Source organism: Stenella coeruleoalba, assembly GCF_951394435.1.
Source record: "Stenella coeruleoalba genome assembly, chromosome: 6".
Classification (NCBI taxonomy): Eukaryota; Metazoa; Chordata; class Mammalia; order Artiodactyla; family Delphinidae; genus Stenella; species Stenella coeruleoalba.
The window spans coordinates 94,442,708-94,469,226 of NC_137151.1; the positions used below are offsets into that span (position 1 = coordinate 94,442,708).

The 26,519-nt window shown below is 39.3% G+C and overlaps 2 protein-coding genes across 5 annotated transcripts in view; one reads left to right on the forward strand and one right to left on the reverse strand.

The window, feature by feature from the left end:
* The window catches only part of ALS2 (alsin Rho guanine nucleotide exchange factor ALS2), a gene marked incomplete at its 3' end in the record, with an annotated part of 86,707 nt that extends 66,801 nt beyond the window's left edge, over positions 1 to 19,906 (reverse strand). For 2 of the 4 annotated variants that reach the window (XM_079924319.1, XM_079924316.1), the window contains exons 1-3: positions 19,786 to 19,906; positions 2,293 to 2,372; positions 891 to 1,045 (exon numbers count right to left, since the gene is read on the reverse strand). In XM_079924319.1, coding sequence (XP_079780445.1) covers positions 891 to 1,045; positions 2,293 to 2,312 — 175 coding nt within the window. In that variant the 5' untranslated portion in view covers positions 2,313 to 2,372; positions 19,786 to 19,906. Of the gene's footprint in view, positions 1 to 890; positions 1,046 to 2,292; positions 2,373 to 19,377 lie in introns of all 4 variants that reach the window. The other 2 variants (XM_079924318.1, XM_079924317.1) reach the window with 2 other exon arrangements.
* A 157-nt stretch (positions 19,907 to 20,063) lies between these two features.
* Positions 20,064 to 26,519, forward strand: part of CDK15 (cyclin dependent kinase 15) — a 112,931-nt gene continuing 106,475 nt past the window's right edge. The window contains 2 exon segments of the mRNA XM_079924320.1: positions 20,064 to 20,192; positions 21,594 to 21,698. The gene's annotated coding sequence lies outside the window, so the exon portion shown is untranslated.

A 26,519-nucleotide genomic window follows, 5' to 3' on the forward strand; every position in this document is an offset into this window, starting at 1 on the left:
GGTCAGATTTAAGCTTTGTTTCCTAGAATCTGTCTTCCCTTAGTTCCTACAAGGAAAATACCAAAGCATTGTTAAATACTTAATACTTACAGAGTAGAAATTTATAAATTAGTGAAGCTGATGGCAGTCCTGACCCAAATCAAATTTGCCATGACTTAGTCGGTGAAGTACCATCAAAATTAAAGGCAGAGCTCTCTATAAATTATAGCCTATGTTTCTGATATAGATTTGTAGATTTTATTATATGTTCTTATGAGCTGCTATTTATGCCTGAGAGAAACAGTACTGAGACAGTACAGCCAAGAGATTTAAAAAGCAAATTTTGAAATTAGACTCTCTGGGTTCCCATCCTAACTCTGACCCTTTAAATAGTCGTGTGTGCTTGGGAAAACAATTTAACCTCCCTGACCTTCAGTTTCCTCATCTGTGAAGTGGGGATAATAACAACAGCTACCTCATAAGGTGGTTGTGAGGACTCAGTGAGATAATACATATAAAGTGCTTAGTGCAGTGCCTGGCACATATAATTGTTTAATAAACATTAGCTATTATTAGCATTATCATTCTGATACATTTAATGAACAAAGGTATAGTAAAAGGGTCTCTGAATATGTAATCTTTTAAAAAATCTCATTTTTCATGTACTTATCACTACTAAAATTTTTAAACTGTAATTCTCCCTTTTATTCTAGTTATGGTACATCTTAAATATAAGAACTCATCTGATTTCTGATGAAGGGAGTAAGAACATATTTTGAAAACAAAAAAAGCATAAGTTCCAGCAAAGTTCACTCAGAATCCCTCGTACCCAGTAACTCTCAGCGGCTACTATACGCTCCGACCCTGGTCAGAGTCTCAGTTAGTGTTGGCTAAGCCGTTCTTTTCAATACCTTCAGTCAGAAGAACTCCATGTTTCACTCCAAGGGCCGCATGAAGAACAGTCTTTCCTCCCCAGCCTGGCAATCTCTCTGGTGTTACAGAACGGGAGCCTGCCTGCCACACATGGACCAGGCCTCTTTCTTTGGATCCTTCAGCTTCTGTTGAGCTACAAACATCAAGAAAAATAGCTTAAAAATAGCTTGTTCCTCCAGGTCAGAACTGTATCTTTTGTCCTTCATACTGTCATGAGATTTATACCTTTTACCAGTACATGGGTGACTGAGTCAGACAGTTCGGCACCTATTTTATGGCATGGTTATGACACAGGAGCAGAGGTAAAATTACTATTTATATACATGATTTGAGGATAAACCCACAAATTACTTATCTCTATCTAAGAAGCAAACAAAACCTGGGCTATTTTTTGAAGTTTTCTGATTTAAAATTTCAAGATTCTTACTTCTCAGTATGTTAACTCCTTGTTTAGATGTTAAAGTTATAACACGTCCCAAGTTGGAGTCTTATTTTAAATTTTTAGTTTTTAATTTGGTATTTAAAAAAAAAGTATTTGATGAGAAAGACAGAAGGAATAGGGATCCACATTTCCCTTTATACCAAGTTTAAGCTCTATAATTCTTATTTAAATTTTTAAGAACTAAATTTATAACAGGTACCAGTAAAATCCTTCATGCTTACTCACGTTCTAGCCAAAGAATTCTATCCATCTGATAACCCTAGTTCAAAGAACATAAAACACACAGCTGTATAACAATGACCGTATCCCAACTGCCTCCCTTTCCAAGAAAAGGCCACATTAACATACTCTGGGTTTCCCTTTATATAATATTTTCCTTTGTGTCGCCATTGATGGGGCATTTATTTTCATATTCTTTTTTTCTAGAACAGTGATGCCAATATTTTAATGAGGTACAGAAACTTTTTTTGGTTTTCTTTATTTTATAATACCTAGGATTTTCTCTACTTTTGTTAAATAATATTCCTCTGAACTGTAATTAGGCATAACCATGTTTTTATGAAAGGAAAGCCACAAACCTAACCCTCCTTTCAAAACATCATTCATGGCGCCGAGTTCTCTAAGGATAGAATTACAATTAATAACGCTACTTCTGAAAACTTGAAATTGTGTGACCAAAAAAATGGCCTCAAAACCTTCAAAATGGTGAAGACATTTTGTGCCTTTTATAAGCATAAGAAAGGAACTAGCAACAAAGTGTACACCACTAACAAGCTTTATTGTAATTATCTTTCTCTCTTTACCAATCAACAAAAATGTCACTATTCCTACTTAATAGCCATCAACAAGAAAATTAAACTGAAGAGAAGCTACACATAAGTGGAACTGTCTGTTGTGTTTTCCTAGAAGGGTAGGGGAAAAGGAAAAAATGGTTTTACCTTTTCTTCTTTGAGTCCATCGGTCAGTGGAAGCACTCCATCACCAAATCATTCCCTCCTTGCAAAAGGTATATAAAACCCTAAAGGGCAAAACACAGGTAAGCACAGAGCAGTGAAAGAGCAGTTTGCTATTTTATCTGTCAGATTTTAAAAAAAGAAGAAAACAGGCAGCTCTCCAACAAGTGCACATTCACTGGGCAATAAATATACAGCAAAACTATTTAAACTATTTCATATCCTGCCTGCCAAAGTCGAATCTCTAGACTGAGCCTGCCCACTGAGCTTATAAAAATGCCTGTTGATCGTCAAATATAATGTCAAAGTGAGAAAAGACTACCCACAACCTAGCTGTACTTTGTCAGGCAACAGATTTTTTTCATTTGTTTTTTATTATAAATAAGTTCAATCTGAAAACTCAATGTGTTAAGTATTCATTACACACAAATTAAGGCTATTTTCAAATGCTGCTGGGACATATGAACACTTAAATACCAATTAAGTAAACAAGAATTTCTTGGGGCTTCCCTGGTGGCGTAGTGGTTAAGAATCTGCCTGCCAATGCAGGGGACACGGGTTCAAGCCCTGGTCCCGGAAGATCCCACAAGCCACAGAGCAACTAAGCCCATGCACCACAACTACTGAGCCTGTGCTCTAGAGCCCACGAGCCACAACTACTGAAGCCCACGTGCCTAGAGCCTGTGCTCTGCAACAAGAGATGCCACCGTAACGGGAAGCTTGTGCACCGCAATGAAGAGGAATCCCCTCTCACCGCAACTAGAGAAAGCCCGCGTGCAGTAGCGAAGATCCAACGCAGCCAAAAATAAATAAATAAAATAAATTAAATTTAAAAAAAGAATTTCTGCAATCTCTCCAGTAATGTATCAGATTCAAACAGTTTTAATTTCATTTTCCAGTAATGCACACACACAGAATTCCACCATTAAAACAAAGTTTTCCATGTATTGGAACTAGCAGTGTTTTCCCCAAATCAACCTCAATTCAAAACCATAATCCAAAGGGCTGGAAGAAAGAAGTTCGAATTTAAAATATCTATTTTTTAAATCTACCATTTAATAGAAAAGAGCTATATGAAAATAACAGTACAAATATCATGACCTATCATTTCAGAAACTCAATGTTTAATAAAGTAAGAGCTAGAAATACTGACAGGCAGACAGAAATGGTCAATGCATTTCAACTAAGAAATTCACATTTTTAAGGGCACCAAAACTCATGAAAATAAGAGCAACGGGGTTTTAGATGTGTGAATTTAGATGTGTGAATACTGGGGCCAAATTCATTATTTTTCTGCAAAAGGGTATGGCATCGTCACTGTGCTTTGAAAAGAGCCCACACCGGCAGGAATGATGTAAGACCATCTGTTTACTCCAGGTTGCCTGTGAATTCTTACAGTTTCCCATCTGTATATCTGGAGGAAATTACTCTCTACCTAATGCTTATTTTAGAAAGATTTTGACTCATTCAAAGTTGGATGAAGGGTACATGTAAATGAAAGATATATCTGATCAGATTTAATAAATGCTATTCATTTAATAAATATGATTACTAAGTGGTACTATGCTTTGTGTGTGATAGTAATTAACTTTTAGTAAAATGTACAGTTCACAGCATACAGAAAAGTTCTGAGGCCAGGTCTAACCTATGCTCATCTATGAGAGATCAGGGAGTAACTGGTCCCTTGATAAAAGTTAAACAATGCCCAGGGGAGAAACCAGAGAACTGCTCTGGGAGGGTGTGGGAGTGCACAAGCACACTTCAAGCAACTGATTCACTGTTCGTAAACCAAATTGTGTCCTACTGCCTGTCAATCAAAACTGTTGAGAATCGGTAAAATGAATAAAGCAGCTGACCTTTCTTCTCTTTTGGTGTCATATTCTTGAATACAGTGTTTTCTTAAAGTGGATTACTCCTTATGCCACATGATTTCTAACCAACATTCATTTTTTCAAATCCAAATGGAATTAAAACTCTACAAACTGTCTTGCAACTTTGTTACTTACTATATACCGTAGGAAGGATAATGATTCCCAAGATACCCATGTCCTAATGCCCAGAACCTGTGAATATGTTAGGCTACATGGCAAAGGGGAAGTTAAGCTGCTAATCAGCTTGTTTTAAGTTGGGGAGATTATCCTAGTTATCCAGATGGACTCAGCATAATCACAGAGTCCTTAAAAGTGGAAGAGACAACAAGCCTCTTAGATAGCCACATCCACCACAGGGCAGACAGCAGAAGCAAGAAGAACTACAACCCTGCAGCCTGTGGAACAAAAACCACATTCACAGAAAGACAGACAGATGAAAAGGCAGAGGGCTAGGTACCAGATGAAGGAACAAGATAAAACCCCAGAAAAACAACTAAATGAAGTGGAGATAGGCAACCTTCCAGAAAAAGAATTCAGAATAATGATGGTGAAGATGATCCAGGACCCCGGAAAAAGAATGGAGGCAAAGATCAAGAAGATGCAAGAAGGGGGCTTCTCTGGTGGCACAGTGGTTGAGAGTCCGCCTACCAATGCAGGGGACGCAGGATCATGCCCCAGTCCGGGAAGATCCCACATGCTGTGGAGCAACTAGGCCTGTGAGCCATGGCTGCTGAGCCTGCGTGTCCAGAGCCTGTGCTCCGCAATGGGAGAGGCCACAACAGTGAGAGGCCCGTGTACAGCAAAAAAAAAAAAAAAAAAAAAAAAAGAAGATGCAAGAAATGTTTAACAAAGACCTAGAAGAATTAAAGAACAAACATAGATGAACAATACAACAATTGAAATGAAAACTATGCTAGAAGGAATCAATAGCAGAATAACTGAGGCAGAAGAACAGATAAGTGACCTGGAAGACAGAATGGTGGAATTCACTGCTGCGGAACAGAATAAAGAAAAAAGAATGAAAAGAAATGAAGACAGCCTAAGAGACCTCTGGGACAACATTAAACACACGAACATTTGCAATATAGGGGTCGCAGAAGGACAAGAGAGAAAGAAAGGAGCAGAGAAAATACCTGAAGAGATTATAATCAAAAACTTCCCTAACATGGGAAAGGAAATAGCCACCAAAGTCCAGGAAGCGTAGAAAGTCCCATACAGGATAAACCCAGGAGAAACACACTGAGACACATAGTAATCAAACTGGTAAAAATTAAAGACAAAGAAAAATTATTGAAAGCAGCCAGAGAAAAACAACAAATAACATGCAAGGGAACTCCTATAAGGTTAACAGCTGATTTCTCAGCAGAAACTCTACAAGCCAGAAGGAAGTGGCATGATACACTTAAAGTGATGAAAGGGGAGAAACTACTACCAAGATTACTCTACCCGACAAGGATCTCATTCAGATTCAATGGAGAAATCAAAAGCTTTATAGACAAGCAAAAGTTTAGAGAATTCAGCACCACCAAACTAGCTCTAAAACAATGCTAAAGGAACTTCTCTAAGTGACAAACACAAAAGAAGAAAAGGGTCTACAAAAAAAACCCAGGGCAATTAAGAAAATGGTCATAGGAACATACATATCGATAATTACCTTAAACGTGAATGGATTAAATGCTCCAACCAAAAGACACAGGCTTGCTGAATGGATACAAAAACAAGACCCATATATATACTGTCTAGAAGAGACCCACTTCACACCTAGGGACACATTCAGACTGAAAGTGAGGGGATGGAAAAAGATATTCCATGCAAATGCAAATCAAAAGAGAGCTGGAGTAGCAATACTCATATCAGATAAAATGGACTTTAAAATAAAGAATGTTACAAGACAAGGAAGGACACTACATAATGATCAAGGGATCAATCCAAGAAGAAAATATAACAATTATAAATATATATGCACCCAACATAGGAGCACCTCAATACATAAGGCAACTGCTAACAGCTATAAAAGAGGAAATCAACAGTAACACAATAATAGTGGGGGACTTTAACACCTCACTTACACCAATGGACAGATCATCCAAACAGAAAATTAATAAGGAAACACAAGCTTTAAATGACACAATAGACCAGATAGATTTAATTGATTTTTATAGGACATTCCATCCAAAAACAGCAGATTACACTGTCTTCTCAAGTGCGCATGGAATATTCTCCAGGATAGATCGCATCTTGGGTCACAAATCAAGCCTCAGTAAATTTAAGAAAACTGAAATCACAGCAAGCATCTTTTCTGACCACAATGCTATGAGATTAGAAATAAATTACAGAGAAAAAACACGTAAAAAACACAAACACATGGAGGCTAAACAATACGTTACTAAATAACCAAGAGGTCACTGAAGAAATCAAAGAGGAAATCAGAACATACCTAGAGACACATGACAATGAAAACACGATGATCCAAAACCTATGGGATGCAGCAAAAGCAGTTCTAAGAGGGAAATTTACAGCTATACAAGCCTACCTCAAGAAACAAGAAAAATCTCAAATAAACAATCTAAACTTACACCTGAAGGAACCAGAGAAAGAAGAAAAAACAAAACGCAAAGTTAGCAGAAGGAAAGAAATCATAAAGATCAGAGCAGAAATAAATGAAATAGAAACAAAGAAAACAATAGCAAAGATCAATAAAACTAAAAGCTGGTTCTTTGAGAAGATAAACAAAATTGATAAACCACTGGCCAGACTCATCAAGAAAAAGGAGAGGACTCAAATCAATAAAATTAGAAATGAAAAAAGAGAAGTTACAACAGACACCGTAGAAATACAAAGCATTCTAAGAGACTACTACAAGCAACTCTATGCCAATAAAATGGACAACCTGGAAGAAATGGACAAATTCTTAGAAAGGTGTAACCTTCCAAGACTGAACCAGGAAGAAATAGAAAATATGAACAGACCAATCACAAGTAATGAAACTGAAACTGTGATTAAAAATCTTCCAACAAACAGAAGTCCAGGACCAGATGGCTTCACAGGTGAATTCTATCAAACATTTGAAGAAGAGCTAACACCTATCCTTCTCAATCTCCTCCAAAAAATTGCAGAGGAAGGAACACTCCCAAACTCATTGTGTGAGGCCACCATCACGCCGATACCAAAACCAGACAAAGATACTACAAAAAAAGAAAATTACAGACCAATATCACTGATGAATATAGATGCAAAAATCCTCAACAAAATACTAGCAAACAGAGTCCAACAACACGTTAAAAGGATTATACACCACGATCAAGTGGGATTTATCCCAGGGATGCAAGGATTCTTCAATATAAGCAAATCCATCAATGTGATACACCATAGTAACAAACTCAAGAAGAAAAACCATATGATCATTTCAATAGATGCCGAAAAAGCTTTTGACAAAATTCAACACCCATTTATGAAAAAAACTCTCCAGAAAGTGGGCATAGTGGGAACCTACCTCAACATAATAGAGGCCATATACGACAAACCCACAGCAAACATCATTCTCAATGGTGAAAAACTGAGAGCATTTCCCCTAAGATCAGGAACAAGACAAGGATGTCCACTCTCGCCACTGTTATTCAACATAGTTTTGGAAGTCCTAGCCACGGCAATCAGAGAAGAAAAAGAAATAAAAGGATACAAATTGGAAAAGAAGAAGTAAAACTGTCACTGTTTGCAGATGACATGATACTATACATAGAGAATCCTAAAAATGCCACCAGAAAACTACTAGAGCTAATCAATGAATTCAGTAAAGCTGCAGGATACAAAATTAATGCACAGAAATCTCTTGCATTCCTATACACTAATGATGAAAAATCTGAAGGAGAAATTAAGGAAACACTGCCATTTACCACTGCAACAAAAAGAATAAAATACCTAGGAATAAACCTACCTAGGGAGACAAAAGACCTGTATGCAGAAAACTATAAGACATTAATGAAAGAAATTAAAGATGATACCAACAGATGGAGAGATATACCATGTTCTTGGATTGGAAGAATCAATATTGTGAAAATGACTATACTGCCCAAAGCAATCTACAGATTCAATGCAATCACTATCAAATTACCAATGGCAATTTCTACGGAACTAGAACAAATCATCTCAAAATTTGTATGGAGACACAAAAGACCCCGAATAGCCAAAGCAGTCTTGAGGGAGAAAAATGGAGTTGGAGGAATCAGACTCCCTGACTTCAGACTATACTACAAAGCTACAGTAATCTAGACAATATGGTACTGGCACAAAAACAGAAACTTAGATCAATGGAACAAGACAGAAAGCCCAGAGATAAACCCAGGCACCTATGGTCAACTAATCTATGACAAAGGAGGCAAGGATATACAATGGAGAAAAGACAGTCTCTTCAATAAGTGGTGCAGGGAAAATTGGACAGCTACATGTAAAAGAATGAAATTAGAACACTCCCTAACACCATACACAAAAATAAGCTCAAAATGGATTCGAGACCTAAATGTAAGAACAGACACTATAAAACTCTTAGAGGAAAACACAGGAAGAACACTCTTTGACATAAATCACAGCAAGATCTTTTTTGATGCACCTCCTAGAATGGAAATAAAAACAAAAATAAGCAAATGGGACCTAATGAAACTTAAAAGCTTTTGTACAGCAAAGGAAACTACAAAGAAGACGAAAAGACAACCCTCAGTATGGGAGAAAATATTTGCAAATGAATCAACAGACAGAGGATTTATCTCCAAAATATATACACAGCTCATGCAGCTCAATATTAAAAAAACAAACTACCCAATTCAAAAATGGGCAGAAGACCTAAATAGCCATTTCTCTAAAGAAGACATACACATGGCCAAGAAGCACATGAAAAGCTGCTCAACATCACTAATTATTAGAGAAATGCAAATCAAAACTACAATGAGGTATCACCTCACACCAGCTAGAATGGGCATCATCAGAAAATCTACAAACAACAAATGCTGGAGAGGGTGTGGAAAAAAGGGAACCCTCTCGCACTGTTGGTGGGACTGTAAATTGATACAGTCACTATGGAGAACAGTATGGAGATTCCTTAGAAAACTAAAAATAGAATTACCATACAACCCAGCAATCCCACTACTGGGCATATACCCAGAGAAAACCATAATTCAAAAAGACACATGCACTCCAATGTTCATCACAGCACTATTTACAAGAGCAGGTCATGGAAGCAACCCAAATGCCCATCCACAGATGAATGGATAAAGAAGATGTGGTACATATATACAATGGCATATTACTCAGCCATAAAAAGGAACGAAATTGGGTCATCTGTTGAGACGTGGATGGATCTAGAGACTGTCATACAGAGTGAAGTTAAGTCAGAAAGAGAAAAACAAATATTGTATATTAATGCACATATGTGGAACCTCGAAAAATGGTACAGATGAACTGGTTTGGAGGGCTGAAATAGAGACACAGATGTAGAGAAACAAACGTATGGACATCAAGGCGGGAAGTGTCGTGGGTAGGGGTGGTGGTGGTGGTGGTGTGATGAATTGGGAGATTGGGACTGACATGTATACACTGATGTGTATAAAACTGATGACTAATAAGAACCTGCTGTATAAAATAAATAAATGAAGTGGAAGAGAGAGGCAGAGGAGAGCTTGAGAAAGAGAGGTGATGATAACAAGCTGTGTCAGAGAGCTGCTAAATTGCTGGCTTTGAAGATGGGAGGGGGCAGCCATAAGCCAAAGAATGTAGGTGGCCTCTAGAAGCTGGAAGAGGCAAGGAAACGAATTCTCTCCTAGAGCCTCCAGAAAAAAACACAGCCCTGCTGACATCTTGATTTTAACCCAGCGAGACTTGTGTCCGATTTTTAACCTAAAGAACTCCAAGATGATAAACTTGTGTTATTTTAGGCACTGAGTTTACAGCAATGCTACAAGCAGCAACAGAAAGCTAGTACACTATTTCACACACATCTTTCTTTATCGATATTTATAGATCGAATTTTGTTTTAATGGTGTTTAATATACTTGACTTCTCCTAAGAAGACACGTGTGCCTGAAATTCAGATACAGCAATGAGAAAAAAGGAAATGACTGGTAAGGAAACATAACTAAAAAGGAATATTGCACCTAAATGTGGGAAGCTTATATTATAAAGTTTTACCTCACATACTTAAAATATGCAGCATTTACCGAATCCAGTTAATCTAACATTCTTCCTCAATTATGTATCCAAACAGAAAAAGTACACCAAAAAATTTGTTTTCCTAGTATTTTTATAATCCCCTCTCTGAGAAATCTACAAGACTTGCCTCAACCATTCAAAAAGCATTTAAACTTGCTTATGTACTTCCACTGCTAACAGTTTTAACTGTTATAAAATTGCCTAATCATGGGGCTTCTTCTGGGGATATTTCTCCCCAGATGAGCTTTGGGGGTCAGGATCCCTGTACTTTGCTTCTTTTCTTCTGTTATAGTAACTTTCCCTCATAGCCTTTATTATATTAACTAGCTCTGATACAGAAGCTGTGTGATATTTACAGAGTCAGAAAATGTGGGGTCCTCTTGTACCTCACATGGCCTTTCCAGAGATCAATGGCATCTGTAAAACGAGCAAACTAGACTGTAGCATCCCCTCCAACTATTAAGTACTATGACCCACAGAACAAAGATGCATTCATTTTAAAGTATACCACTCTACACTTCAAATTATCTCTTTCACAGTGAAATGTAAAGTAATTAAACTCTCAGATGACCCTTTAAAACAAAAAGCTTGGTTCTTAATGAGTTGATTCCACTTTTAGATCCCAGTGGATACACACCCTCCTGCTACATTTAACAGAGAAATAAGCTATCCTGTACATGCAGAGAATATGGTTTGAATTCCATGATCTGGGAGTGCCCTAAAAAAAAAAAATCTGGTCTAGATGTTCTAATTATTGCTAGAAAGAAAAGCTACTACTATGGGTCTATGATATCGTAACCAGAAATCTAAACTCCAAAAAACTCTGAAAACTGAAAGTTTTTTCATTTAAGTCTTTTGGTGGCAAAATCTAATCTGACCTGAACTCATCCAAGAGCAAAACCAACATGAACTAATGTGATGCTATTTAGTTTTTACCCCTTTAGTGTACATCTTCATCTGTCACAGAAATATTAATATGATTGTAGGGTGGTACCAAAGGTCCCACGAGAAGTGTTATATAATATATGGTTTATGCACCTTATTCTAAAGATCAGAAAAACTCTGAATTCCAAAACATGCCTTGCCCCAAGGGTTTCAAGTAAGGGACTGGGAACCTGTATTCTAAAACAACTATCATTTTCGGTAGGGGTCCTCAACTTTTTAATGGCAATGATTTACATCACTTGTTTTAAAAGTTTTAAGTCCATTTTATAGTGAACATACTCACACAGAGTGCCCAAATGAATTCTGTAAGAAATATCCTCCCTGCAAATACTCACTTGGCTCATCTTAGTGGAGGAAGGAAGCCTGGGCTCTTTAATTTCATACAAGACTACCAATTTGGTGGAAAGATGTAAATAATGAGAGAGGTGCTGTGTCCTAGAACAACTAGGACTTAATGATGTATTAGACATAAGTGGGGGATAAAGGAGAAGGAGGTATCAAAAATGACCTCTAATTTCTCCCTTGAACAACTGTGTAGTGGTACCATTTACTGAAATGAGGAAGAGTGAGAGGGTAGGATTCTGAAGTGGAAGGTAAGATTCTCGTAAGACAAGATTTTTTTAGAAGTTCAAGATGCCTGTGAGAAATCCAAGAATACATGTCAAGTGAGCAGCTGAATATGTGAATATGGATTTCAGAAGAAAGGTCTCAACTATTGATATAAACTTGGGAAGGCATATGGATAATATCTGAAATCAAGGCAATGGATAGTATCACTGGAGTGTGTGTTAAGAGAAAAGGGAGGCACAGAATCAAGCTGTTAAGTTACTCGGATAGGATGAGCAACAAGCAAAGACTGAGGTGAGAAGTGGCCTGAGAGGTAGAACAAACAAGAGTCTGATGTGGGCACACGAAGCAAAGCAGAGCGTGTTTCCAGCAGGAATGACAGGTCAACACGGCTGGGCTCTCAGCTGGGGACTGAAAACCAGATTGCAGCAGGCTGACTATAAATGGCAGGTGAGGACATGAAAATAAAGTTGGTGTAAATGATGCTTTTAAAAAATACTGAAATGGCAAACAGAAATGGAGAAGCAGGTGGACAGAAACATGAAGATCAAGGGTGTAATTTTGGGGGGTGGGGGAAGATGAGAGACAGCTGAACATGTTTGTAGGACAATGACATGGATCCTAGATGCAAGGGAGACAAGGACAGAGGGCAGAACCAAAATCCTGGACAAAAGTGGAAGAGGATGGCGTCCGGAACACGCATGCAGTGGGACTGGTCTTTCACAAGAGAAAGGGTCTACATTTTAAAAAGAAACAAAACAACAGGTACAGATACAGGCAGGATTATAGATTTTGTGGTGGGAGGATAAGAGTCCCACATGATGGCACCTGTAAGTGACTAGGACTTCACAGTATGTGTGCTATGTTTTCTAATCTCACACCTGGTTCCATTCATTCTGTCTCTTTATTTTATTTTGCCACATTTACACATTTCTGTAAACTGCCTTTTAGGAACAAGGCAGAATATAAATAAAAATTTTAAAATATGAAACAGAAATGTGTTAATGAACTAGTATTCCAAATGCAAAAAGAAAATTAAATCATGTAGCATTCTATGTATACACATCTAGTAAACTTTATTCTCTGGACAAAGTCCTTTTCCCTTAATAATTTAGTAAAAGTTAGTATATTAACTTTAATTAAATTTCAGCAACTAAAACCACATGTAGTTTTCTCACCTACTGTACTCCAGGTATGGAACTAATATAAAATTTCCATGGAAGCCAAAAACATCTTATGCTCTATTATATCCCAGCTGCTTAATATAGTCCTGACATACAACAAGTACTCAATAAATACCTGTAGACAGACTAGGCCTATATAAATCAACAAGTTCCTACCCTTAAGGAGTTTACATATGAGTATGTTCTATCTTTCTGACTAGAATGATGGCTCTAAGTAGACAGTGCCCTCAAGGCATAAGAAAGCTAACTTAACACTAGCAAAGCTGGGCCCTTCTACTCTTAGTCTCCTGTCTCATTTATTGGTTTAAAATAAGTGTACTGATTAAAATAGTGAAATAATAGCAATAATTATAATTATAAGAGTAATGATATTACTGTTTAGAATGACAAGACATTAAGATAGGAAGACAATAAAAATAATAATAAAGGAGCAAACTGTATCATAATGCCTTGAAAAGAATTTGGACATAGAGTGAATCTGACATAAAATTACTACAGATTTCATGCAGTCATTTACACTTCCTCTTTAAAGTCTGAGTTAGTTGTGTTTTATTACAATGTAGTAAACCAGAGTTTATACTGTGAATGCAGTAACAATAATTGAAGACCCTATGGAATTTTACACATGGTAAATGCTTAATAAATATTTGCTTTTAGAGGCTCAGTCTATGTTTACACATGGATTAAGGCAACTTTTGACTCAAACACCTGATTTACAACTAATCTGTACACCAACAACTGCTACTTCCTGGATATCCTGCCACTCTAGCCTTAACCCACCACCACCGAAGGTTGAGGAACACTCACCTTGCACCTAAGGCTTGACAAACCAACCACCATCAAAGGGGGAGGCCACTTCAAATCCTAGCCCTCTCAGCCTGAAATGCTGCACTGGAGGCACTGCCTAATACCACTATGGGAGCTGACCAACCCCTTAAATCCTGACCGACAGTTCAGGAGTTCAGTAAATTAATGCATTAAATAAAGTCAGTAGGCTGGCCTAGACAGTACTTATTATTTATCATGTTGTTACTAATGGGATAATGCACTTAAGTCATTGATTCAAAATATATTATAAACTCCTGGAGGTCAGAAACCATGACTTATTCATCGGTACATTCTTGTACCCATGGTAACCACTAGGTATAAGCTGGCTACGCATAAGTGAGTCCTCAGTGGAAGACAACCCTCGATCTTAAGTTCCAGTCCACAGACTTCCAAATGATTAGAAGGTTTCCACCAGTCCACGGACTTCCAAATGATTAGAAGGTTTCCATGCCTGTTATAAAAGTCAATGTCTGACATGAAAGGAAAGTGTCTTCTCATAATAGAAACTCTCATACATAACTTGCTAATGGTACTTCCTAACAAGGAAGATACTTTTATTTCATGTCACTTCACAGATGTTAGACAACTAGGAAAGAACAGTCCCTTTCTCCTTAGTACATGGAGACTGTTTCTGGACAATCAGGGACACTAAGGCTTCATAGTCTCTGTCTCTTTTTACTACTTATTTTTTTTATGGCCTGCTAATTTCACCCTGAAACCTACTAAAACGACACTCTTCTGATTGTTGAGAATCTTCTAAAATGGATATTACTCATGGGAGAGGGGGATAAACATGGTAAAATAAACACCCAGCAAATACCCATTTAGCTCCTTTTTGCACCCACTGCCTATCTCTTTAAAATGCATTTTCTGTAAATACTAAATTCCCATGAAACATTCTGATAAATATTATAATACCAGCAACTGAATTTCAAATTCCCAGGTACTGCAACCATTTATGCCTATTATTATTTGATAGCATATAATTTCTGATCTAAATTATTCCTTTAATACTTTGCTACTATTCTTTTACTAAAATGGCTACTTTTTTTAAAAAGGCAATATTACAGAAACACAGTTCAAAGTATGTTGGCTTATTTTACCAATCAATAATATCCAGTGCTTAAGGTCAACAAGGGGCCACATAACTGAACAGGGAGTACACATGTCAAAATATACTGCTCTGGAGATATAAGTTTCACTTAGAGTATTTTGAAAGTGCTAATAACAGGTATTCTTGATTAGGAATGAAAATGTTGTTTTTAAATGTGTGAGTCATATTAGAGATCAGCTATTAAATTCACTATTTGTTACTCAACCATTTAACGCATTGTCGTCATGTTTACTTATCAATACCTGTAGAAAGAGCATTATTTTGTTTGAGCAATAACTAGGACACTTGTATTCACAGTATAAAACTCAGGTTTACTAGAATATAATAAAATTTAACCAATGAAAACTTTAAAAAAGTGTTAATGACTACACGATATCTGCAGTAATTTTGTGTTTTTTTTAATATTTAAATATTTATTTATTTATTTGGCTGTGCGGGGTCTTAGTTGCGGCATGCGGGATCTAGTTTTCTGACCAGAGATCGAACCCGGGCCCCCTGCATTGGGATTGCGGAGTCTTAACGCTGGACCACCAGGGAAGTCCCTCCGCAGTAATTTTGTATGTGAGTCACTCCGTCAAATTCCTTGCAGGGCTTTATGATACAATGCACTCCCCTATACTTTGAGAGTTCGTGATCAGTACATGCCTGCACTTCTCAAGAGTCTCTAGAATTTAAATTCCCCTGCAGCCTTTCAAGAAGGATCATTCCTCATATCCTAAGCCAAGCATCTTCCCAGGAGCACAAGTCAAACAGAAAAGTCTGTCTCCTCTCTTTAGAAAAGCTTTACATAGTGGAGCTGCATTGGCACATTCTTTTCACCGCGGGGAGAGAAGCTACAAAGTAAAAAAAAAAGAAAGCATATCGGGAGAGAGCCCCGATTATATATAAAAATTCTAAGGTGCTAGTTTCACAAACTATCTTAACCATTCACAAATCTGTAAAAACATTAATAATAATAATGTACAAATCCATGTACCCATCATTGAGTTTTAACAAATATTAACATATTTTCATATTTGCTTAAGCTCCCTTTAAAATAGAAGAAAAAGTTATACGTAGATTTGGGACTTCCCTGGTGGTGCAGTGGTTAAGAATCTGCCTGCCAAGGCAGGGGTTAAGGGTTTGAGCCCTGGTCCGGGAAGATCCCACATGCCGCGGAGCAACTAAGCCTGTGCGCAACAACTACTGAGCCTGCGCTCTGGAGCCCACGAGCCACAACTACTGAGCCCACGTGCCACAACTACTGAAGCCCACATGCCTAGAGCCCGTGCTCTGCAACAAGAGAAGCCACCGCAATGACAAGCCCACGCACTGCAATGAAGAGTAGCCCCCGCTCGCCGCAACTTAGAGAAGTCCTGCGCACAGCAACGAAGACCCAACGCAGCCAAAAATAAATAAAATAAAATAAATTTTTTAAAAAAAGCTATACATAGATTTGAAGGAGCTCTACCCAAACCTTCCTTCTCCAGAGTTACCCACTATTCCTAAAGTTAATGTGTCTTATTTCCATGTATATTCTTATACTTTTATGTACTCTCACTAGATACATACATATCAATAAACAGTAATATGCTATATTGTTTCAAAACTCTACATAAATGCATAATACAGTATTCATATATCCTTTGGCAACTTGCGTTTTTTTTGTGTGTGTGGTACGCGGGCCTCTCACTGTTGTGGCCTCTCCCGTTGCGGAGCACAGGCTCCGGACGCGCAGGCTCAGCGGCCATGGCTCACGGGCCCAGCTGCTCCGCGGCATGTGGGATCTTCCCAGACCGGGGCTCGAGCCCGTGTCCCCTGCATCGTCAGGCGGACTCTCAACCACTGCGCCACCAGGGAAGCCCAGCAACTTGCTTTTTTTACTCAATATTATGTACTTGAAATATGTATCCATGTTATAAACAAAGATCTAGTTTATTCATTTTTACCAAGGGATAGTATTCCATTGCATGAATAAACCATAGTTTATCCATTTCCCTACTAAAGTACAGCTGGATTGTTCTACTTTATCACTATTTTAAGAGCTGCTATAATCATCTTTGTTAGATGTTTGCTTGGGCAATTGCTCCAATTTTAGTTAAGAATTCAGCTCAACAAAAATTCAGGTTGCGGAAGAAAAGAACCCTTAGAATGAAAGTAAATTCACCCAGATCCCATTGACCCAGTCTTTTTTTTCCATAGGAGTTGAGAAAACTGTACATTTTTCTTCAAAACCAAACTGTATGAACAGCACAATAAAAGAGTAAGTCTACAAGAGCCCCCAAAAGTACTCAATACATCTCTGATTTGAATATTTCTGCTCTATTCACGTGGATCAATTAATTCACCTATGTTCAGCTCTTCTGTCTCTTGTGTGATGCTGGCAAACATCAAGACAGAATGTAAAGATGGCACCATTACATCTATAGACGAACGGGAAATGCGGATAGGAAAATAAATGTAATGCTAAAAAGGACCACGTCATAATTGGTTGCTATTTTATTTGTGGTTACCGCGCATTTTCTTAAGGACTGATATCCTTAAGAAATCTACTTCCTTATAACTGATGACTGAATTAATTGGTCATTTATGAAAAGTTAAAAGAAAAAATATGTTTAAAAAAAACTCTACCAGAAATATCTATATCCCTAATACCGTTAGAGTATGTGGTAGGTTTAATTCCACAAAGTTATTAAAATCCTCACAGCATTCCTCTGAGTGTCGGAGAAAAGGGCTCAACCTCACACTACATCAAAGCAAGCCTTCTTTTACACCAGCTCAAAAATCACCACTCTCTACCTTCCTTCCTAGTTTTTCAACTCATACCTTACCTAGTCTCATATTAATAAAGAATTATAAAAGGTTTTTACAAGTCAGTCATATTCTTTGGAAATACCTTTAGAATGGATCCAGCAATACTGCATTTAACCCATGTTTTTCATGAAAATGTGTAAGATTGATAGTACTCTTCCCATCTAATCACATGAAAACTAAAATCAGTTCTCAGTGAGGTTGTTACCATACCTTTTGCTTCTTTGACAGTCAAAATGCCCGAAGTAAGTCAATGACAACCTAAGTTCTGAAAGGCTGAAATCTGGAGAAAAGGGATTCCAGTTCACATTGCATAAATCAACTTAAAAAATAAGGGGCTCACATAATGCCAACTTAAATCCCCCCCACACAAATTATGTGTTTGGTTCTTTATGTTCTGCATCATCTTTTCAAATTTTAATATTGTGAAACAGCTTCTAACATTTCTTGCTATAGCTATGAATCTTAAGTCTGCCAATACTAGTCATTGTTTGCAAACTAAGTAATAAATTTAAACTAGGTATAGATTCCATCAGCATTTTAGGTTCTAATGGAACACATTAAAGGTTCTAATGGAACACCAAAGTTACTATAGACCAACCTGAAATCATATTTTCTCTAAATATACCCCTATATCATAAACCTATCTGGAAACTATCCCTTGATTTTTAAAAGTAAACTATAGTTCTTTTCTAAAAAAATATTCAGTTCTCTTTCACATCATTTAGAAAACAGTGAGTCAGTGGATCATGATGTAGTGGAAAAGGAAATGACTTATAAAAATGGCTAATATGTATTGAATATCTACATACAGTGCCAAGCACTGTAAAAAAAATATGATACATGAATCATTACATGTAAAGGTAACTTATGAGGAAGGTACTTTTATACCCGATTCAGAGATAAGGAAATGGAGGCAGATAAGTAACTTGCCCAAACTCAAAGATGTAAGTGTATGTGACTCCAGGTATGCTCAGGTCTAAAGCACTTCACCACTATGCTTGTATTATCAAGATTAAAATACTGTAATCTACTGCAAGAGCAAATTTTTCACTCCTTAAATTCTTAATTTTATTCTTTAAAGCCTTTTAAAGAACATTTACAGCCACCAACAAATCCAAAAGGCAACAGACTAAGGATCTGCGTTTGTGTTCAACAGTGATTTCCTTTTCCATTCTAAACCAAAAGGAGAATACTCTACTTGGATAAGCCACTTCAGCCCGTGTGCTTTTCCTCTTCCCTCATCAACAAAGACCTAAGCAGTACAACACTCCGGCGAACCTACACTTGTCTGTCTCCAAAGTAGCCCTATTACACAGAGGACCAACACCACCGTCAGGACCATTTCCTTACGACAGCCCCTATGTTATTCTGTTCCTATCTTCACTTCTCAAAAGAACTTAACCACCCTCTGCTGGATAACTTGACACGACAAAGGACTAAGGCTAAACTACTAATGCTTAATATCAAAGTCATTTTCTTTTTCCACAACCGCCTTTTCAAGCCAGCAAAACTCTCGGTTCACTCTCCACCGCGATCTGCATCTAGGAACAAACCCACCTGGGACACTCACCAAGGTTCGCCGCCAGGGACCCTGGTTTATCTGGTCGGCGCCTAGAGTGGGCATTCAATAAATCCTCCTGAATGAATTGGTGGAACGCAGGGTGGGGGGAGGCGGGAAGGGGGGCGCGAAGGAATTTCACGACCCTGAGATCTCTGCAGTGGCGCCCGGTCTGGGGAGGAGGAACCGGGGCGACTGGGAGAACCTGGAGCCGCTGGGTGCTCCTCGACAGGCAGGTCTGTTGGTCGGACGCTGGCTTGGGAAGACGCGGGCGCCGTCTCCGTGAGTCTCCGCAGCGCGCTCCCGGGCCTCGGCCTGCGCCTCCGCCTTTCTCCCGGACCCTGGCGTCCCGCACGCTGGAGGCCCCGGCCGATCAGCCCTCCGAAGCCACGGGCCAACCCAGGACCCGCGCTCGCTCACCTGCCGCTCCCGCTACAGCACCCCGGTCTGCATCCGGCGCGAGCCTGGCAGTCCCGCGGGCCCGTGAGATCAGCTGATTCACGGGGGGCGGGGCTTCTGGGCAGGGGCTGGGCCGCGAGCGAGTGTGAAGGCCGGAGATCACTCCCGACGTAGGTGGGGTTAGATGCCAACGGAGTCTGGTAGGGATCAAAATTACTAAAGGGGCGTTAGGCACCGCGGGCAACGTTCCCGAGATACTGCCTTTCCCTTAGGACCAGGCAGAGCCACGACTCCTAAGATGCACTTGGGCAATGACGTAACGTGGCGTCGCCAGGGCCTAACTACGAGCGGTTCCATGGTAACGGTGAGGAGAGTGGTTGGGAGCTGCAGTCATTTTGCTGCTACCTCAGACTGCTGTAGTCCGAAGGGTAAGTTCGTTACTCTTGACAGTGAAAAGGCTAAAATGTCTTCAGACTGCTTCTATAGACTGTACCTTAATGGTAGTCACTTCCTCCCCCGAGAATGACGTCATCGCCAGGCGGCTGGGATTGGCGCTAGTATCCGCACTTTTTACTACTTCGTTGCAACCCCGAAGGATGGAGTGTGGTAAGAGGAAATGAGTTGGCCTCTCCTGTGATCCCCACTGAGCTCTCCCGTATACAATCTGAGTAACGCCAGTTTGCTCAGCACACAGTTTCACGACTGTCTGCTTGTTGCAGTCACAGCCCCACCACGACTCAGTTCGCGCCCCCTAAGTCCCCTCGTGAAGATTTTCCCGAGACGCCACTCATGACAGTGGGTGCAAACTCTACTGCTGGGCAGTGTGCCATCGCTGGACCTGTAAACCTGTATTCAGACGATCAGCGAAAGATGTGCAGTCAGGGTCTGAAACTCCTGTGCATAAATGGTCTATTAAGTTCACCAACATCCTCAACTCGATTGCCTCCTTGATCCTCCATCACCTGCAAAACCGTTAGTTTACAACAGTTCAACCAACCTTGTACACTCTTGCACCAGTGCTGGAAAAAACATAACCCTGAGGATTGGTACCACTGCAGACCAAGGGTGTCCAACTTCAGTCAGGACTACCATGTGGCCAGGCAATCTTGTTAAGCCCCAAATTGTCCGTAACACATTGCTATTCAGAATTTCTCCTATCCCTATCCCCTGTTCTTCCCAGCCCATACACTCTCCTAACTTTTTACTGAACTCTACCCACCCACCCTCTTTGGTAAAAATTTAAAAAAAATAAACTTTGCCTCCTACATTTCTAAGGAAAATGAGACCCCCCAGGGATGAATTTCCTTAACTCCCAGCAGCCACTATCACAAAGCCTACCTGCAGCCCCAGCCTTCCTTTCATTCGCCCTCTTTCTCCTTAGAAGTGTTCTGGCCTCTCAAGGTTAATCCCTTCCAATCCACTTAGAGGCTTGCTCCATTACTTATCGCTTCTCTTTTGTGTATTTTCAACCTCCCTGTCTCTTGTTACTCTTACTGCTAAGGATATGAGCCTGTTCCTGCATATCCATCTTTAATTTCTTTTTCCTTTGTCCTCCTTTCTTTTACTTTCTGACCTCCCAATCTTCCTCCTCCCAATCTGCAGTCTCTGCTTTTTCAGGTCTACTGAAACCAGTAACCACCTTCTAATTTTGAAAGCTAATGATACATTCTAAGAATGGAACCATTCTATGCAACCATTTAAAAGAAGGAGAATGCTCTGTATGTACTGATGTGGAATGATCTGGAAGTTAGGTTAAGAGAAAAAATGCTAGATGCTGAATCATGTGAATTGTATTCTACCAGTTACATGTTATGTATGTCTTTTCACAGGAAGAGAAAGAGAGGATATATATCCTTGTCTTTGTATATTCATATCTTGACTCTGACAGGATGCATTAAAGTGACTGACACTGGGGAGGAAAATTGGGAACAAAGGTAGGAAAAAAACACACTTTTCACTCTATGCCATATTGCACTGTTTGAACTTGTAACTTTACAAATATAGTTTGAATATGCTTTTTTAAACTTATTTTTAAAGCTTTTAAATCTAAAAAAAAAGGTACAATTTTCATTCTTATCTTCCTTTCCCTCTTTTCCTCCTTGTTTTCTGGGATGCATTCCTTCTGGGTTTTCTCCTACTCCTCAGACCTTTCCTTTACATTTCAGACTCTTTCTTTCACTTGTCCCTTATATACATGGACTAAATAAATATTTATTGCACACCTATTATGTGCCAGGCACTGTTCTAAGCACTAGAGAGACACAACAATTAGCAAAACAGATAAGAGTGCCTCCTCTCATGGAACTTGCACTCTGTTGATGTGGAAGATAGTCTCCAACGATGGCCACCATCAGTTCCCCCTTCATGTATAGAAATGCCACTCTTGACATCAAGAGATGCAGTCTATAGCCTTTTCCCCTGAATATGGGCTAGCCTATGGTTGTTTTCCCAACTAATAAAACGTGACAGAAATGAAGTTCTGATACTTCTGAATCAAGGCCTTAGAAAGAACTGGCAGCTTCCACATCCCCGTCTGAGAAGCCAGCTGCCTGCCATGCTCCAACTATACTATAGATTGATAAAAGACAATATGAAGAGATAGGCCACATGGAAGAGCATTAAGGTGCCAGTCTTCTGGGACCTTCCAGGCCAGCCCAGTTACTGGCTGAATGCAGCTGAGTGAGTGACACCAGCCGACATCAAGGTGAGTATAACAGCCTAGTTAAGCCCTGCCTGAATTCCTGACCCACATTCCCAAGAAATAGTAACTTGTTGCTTTGAGCCACTAAGTTTGGGGGATGGTTGGTTATGCAGCAATAACTGAGACAAGTGGGAAGAGTGAGAGGTAAACAAATACAGCAGTGACTAGGGCTACAAAGAAGCAAAATAGTATAGCAGCTAAAAGCACAGCCTGTGTTCAAATCTCAGCTCTAGCACTTACTAGCTTAATGACCTTGGCACAAGTTATTTAACCTCTATGTACTGCTGTTTCTTCATCCATAAAGCAGGGATCGCAAAGTCAGCTACTTTATGGGGTGATATGAGGACTAAATATAAAGTGCTTAGAATGCTACCCAGCATATAAGTGCTATATAAATGTTGTTGTTTTGTATGAACAATAAAGAAATGTAAAGGAATAGACAGGGAAGAGTGCAATTTCATGTAAGGTGTGCAGGGCAAGCCCCTTTTCCAAGAAGACATCTAAACAGAGATCTAAAAGGAAGTGAGGGCACAAGCCATGTGAATATCTGACACTCCAGGCAAAGGGAATAAGTAACTGTGAAGGCTAGGAGGGCAGTGTGGCTAGAGCTGAAAGAGAAGAGATTGAAAGAGGCTGAATGAGGCTAGAGTTAAATGAGAAGAGGTTGAAAGGTAAGAGATAAGATCAGGTAGACAATGATCTGGTAGTAGGAGCAGATCCTCTGGGCCATGCAAAGGATGGAAAGGACTTTAGGTTTATCTGAATGATAAGAGCAACCATTGGGGCTTTGAGCAGAGGGTGTTGTAATCTGGCTTCTGTTTTAAAGGGATGATTCGTCTGCTCTGTGGAGAGTGATAGTAGTGTAGGAGTTTAAGAGCGGAAGCAGGGAGAGCTGAAAGAGGCTATCACAGTACAGTTGTCCCTCAGTACCCATGGGGAATTGGTTGCAGGACCCCTGTGGATACCAAAATCTGCAGACACTCAAGTCCCTTATAGAAAATGGTGTAGTATTTGCATATAACCTATGCACATCCTCCTGTATACTTTTTTTAAATTAATTAATTTATTTATTTATGGCTGTGTTGGGTCTTCATTTCTGTGCGTGGGCTTTCTCTAGTTGTGGCAAGCGGGGGCCACTCTTCATCGCAGTGCACGGGCCTCTCACTATTGCGGCCTCTGTTGTTGTAGAGCACAGGCTCCAGACGCGCAGGCTCAGTAATTGTGGCTCACGGGCCCAGTTGCTCCGCGGCATGTGGGATCTTCCCAGACCAGGGCTTGAACCCGTGTCCCCTGCATTGGCAGGCAGATTCTCAACCACTGTGCCACCAGGGAAGCTCCCTTCCTGTATACTTTAAATCACCTCTAGATTACTTATAATACCTCATACAATGTAAACGTCATATAAATAGTTGCCTGGAACAGCAAATTCAAGTTTTTCTTCTTGAAACTTTCTGGAATTTTTTTTTTCCAAATATTTTCAATTTGTTGTTGGTTGAATCGGTGGATGCAGAACCCGCAGACACAGAAGGGCCAAGGCAAACAGTTACCTGGCTTGGCCTAGGATGGCAGTGGAGGAGAAGGTGAAAAGGACTTGGACTCCTGATGTGTTTTGAAAGTGGAGCCTACAGTATTCGCTCATGGATTAGAAATGAGCAACTGAGACAAAAAGAAGAATTAAGGCCTGAGTTATTGGTAAAAATGCACTGTTGTTTACTGAGATGGAAAAGACTGGGAAAAGAGTATGTCTGGGGATATAGGGAAGAAGTACCAAGTATTCATGTTTGAACGTGTTATAGATTATATTGCTAGTAAGCATCTGAATGGAAATGCCAAGTAGACAATTGCATATATAAGTCTTGTGTTGAGAAGAAAGATCAGGGCTAGAGATAAAATTTAGGAAGTTGTCCATGGAAAAGATAAGCAGCCTGAGGCCCAAACTCTATTTAGAGATTAAGAAGATAGGGAGGATCTAGCCCAGAATCCTGCTAGGTTCTTTGAGAGGAGAATTTACTTGTGTTTGAGAAATAGAAAGAAGGCAAAAGTATCTAGCACAGAGGGAAGAGTGGTAGAAAGTGAAGTTGTAGTGATCATGTGAAGGTTGGTAGGCCAGGATATGAGTTTGTTTTTTATTCTAAATGCAAGGGGAATCATCAGAAAGTTTTAAGTGGGGAAGTGACCTGATTTTATTTATATTTTTGAAAGTTCATTCTGCCTAGTACTTTATGTATACATCCAATTTCATTACACAGAATATTAAAAAGAAGTTTACTCAAGGGTTGAGATTTAGTAATACTAATATTTTTAAATTTCATTCTGACTGAATAGATTACAGGGGTGTAAGAATTGAAGCAGGGAGACCAAGGAGAAGGTGTTTCATTAGGCCAAATGAGCGATGATGATGACTTGGACTAGGGTGATAGCAGTACAAATTGAGAATTAGGTAGATTTGAGAGCAGAATTGTCATGATTTAGTGATGGATTAGACATAATTTTGATTCGTATCCTGCCTGGATTTTTTCTTGAGCAAGTGATTCAAGGGCGTCCTGGTTTCTAAACTGGAGAGGACTAAGGAGAAGCATTTGGCATGGTTCAAGAGGTCTGTTGTTGGCATATTGACTTTGGGATACCTTTTTGGCATCCAAGTGGAAATATCAAGTTGGAAGTTGGGGTTCTAGGGAGAAGTCAGGTCTGGAGATAGAGATTTGAGTCATTTGCACATAGGTGCCATTCAGAGCTAAAGGGACTAGATGAACTTACCTGGGAAGAAAGTGTTGATAGAAAGGTGTAGATAAGGCTGGGACTAAGTACTGGGTTGCCCAAGCTTAGAAGTTGAGTAGAGGAGGAGGAACCAGGAAGGATGATTGCAAAGGAGTCCCAGAGAGGTAGGGGGAAAACTAGGAAAGTGCCCACTTCCCAGAAACCAAAGAGACTCTCAAGAAGGATGGCATGATAAACGGTGTTGAATGCTGCTAAATGGTAAAGTAAGATAAGGTATGAGAAGTGATTTGATAAGATGGAATCTCTGGTGACTTGGTGTGAGGAAAAAAAAATGGTCCATGCCATTCCAATTCTACAGGAATCAAGCCATTAGCCACTGCAGTTGCCCACTGACAGTGCACCCAGAGGGGAATTCAGGATGGAGAAAAACAGGAAACATTCTGTGCCTTGGATATACTGGCCCTTAGATAATTAAGATGCATATCTAAGGAAAATTTTCAAATGACCCCAGATTCTTGCTTATTCCCATACACAGAAAAGCACTAAAATCATTAACTTCAGCTATCTGTTCTTTGTGATTAGCAGTAATCTTTTGATGCTTGACTACACGTTTTTCCCAGTTAAAAAAGTTCATATGTATATCCTAGCTCCTCCCTTACCTCTTCAGAGCAGTTCCTCAGAGCTCTCTGAGAGGCTGTCTCCCAGGCTATTGTCCTCAGTAAGGTCCCTGAATAAAACTTAACTCACAACTTTTACGTTGTGTATTTTTCTTTCAGTAGACATTGACAAGAGCAGGTTCAGTGGAGCAATAGACAAAGAGGCTTTACTGGGGGTGAGTTTAAGAAAGAATAGGAGGTGAGGTAGCAGGGACATCTCCTTCAAGAAGTTTTGCTGTGAAGTGGAATAGAAAACTGGGGTAGTAGTTGGAGGGGAATGTGATGTCAAGGTATAGAATAGATACCCAAAACCCAAGCATTAAAAAAACAGATAACTGATACGAGAGCAAACCCAGATTTCCCATTGGAAAGAAACTGACCTTGTAAGGAAAAAAAGAAAAGATATCCAAACATGTCTTTCTAGATATTGTCATAGACTCAATACTGTCAGCACACAACCTGAGTTGAATTTAGTTATAAATATAAGCTCTTTTAGCATGGCATGTATTACACTAATTTGCAAACCTATATGTCTCTCTTGTTAGATTCTAAGGTCCCAGACTGTATTTTTCTTATTTTTTAATTCTCTAGAGACCAGCAACAGTGCCTTAAACTTAATAATTATTCAGTAAATTGTTTATTGATATCTAGCAATTTAACAATTTGTTGAAATGCAGTTC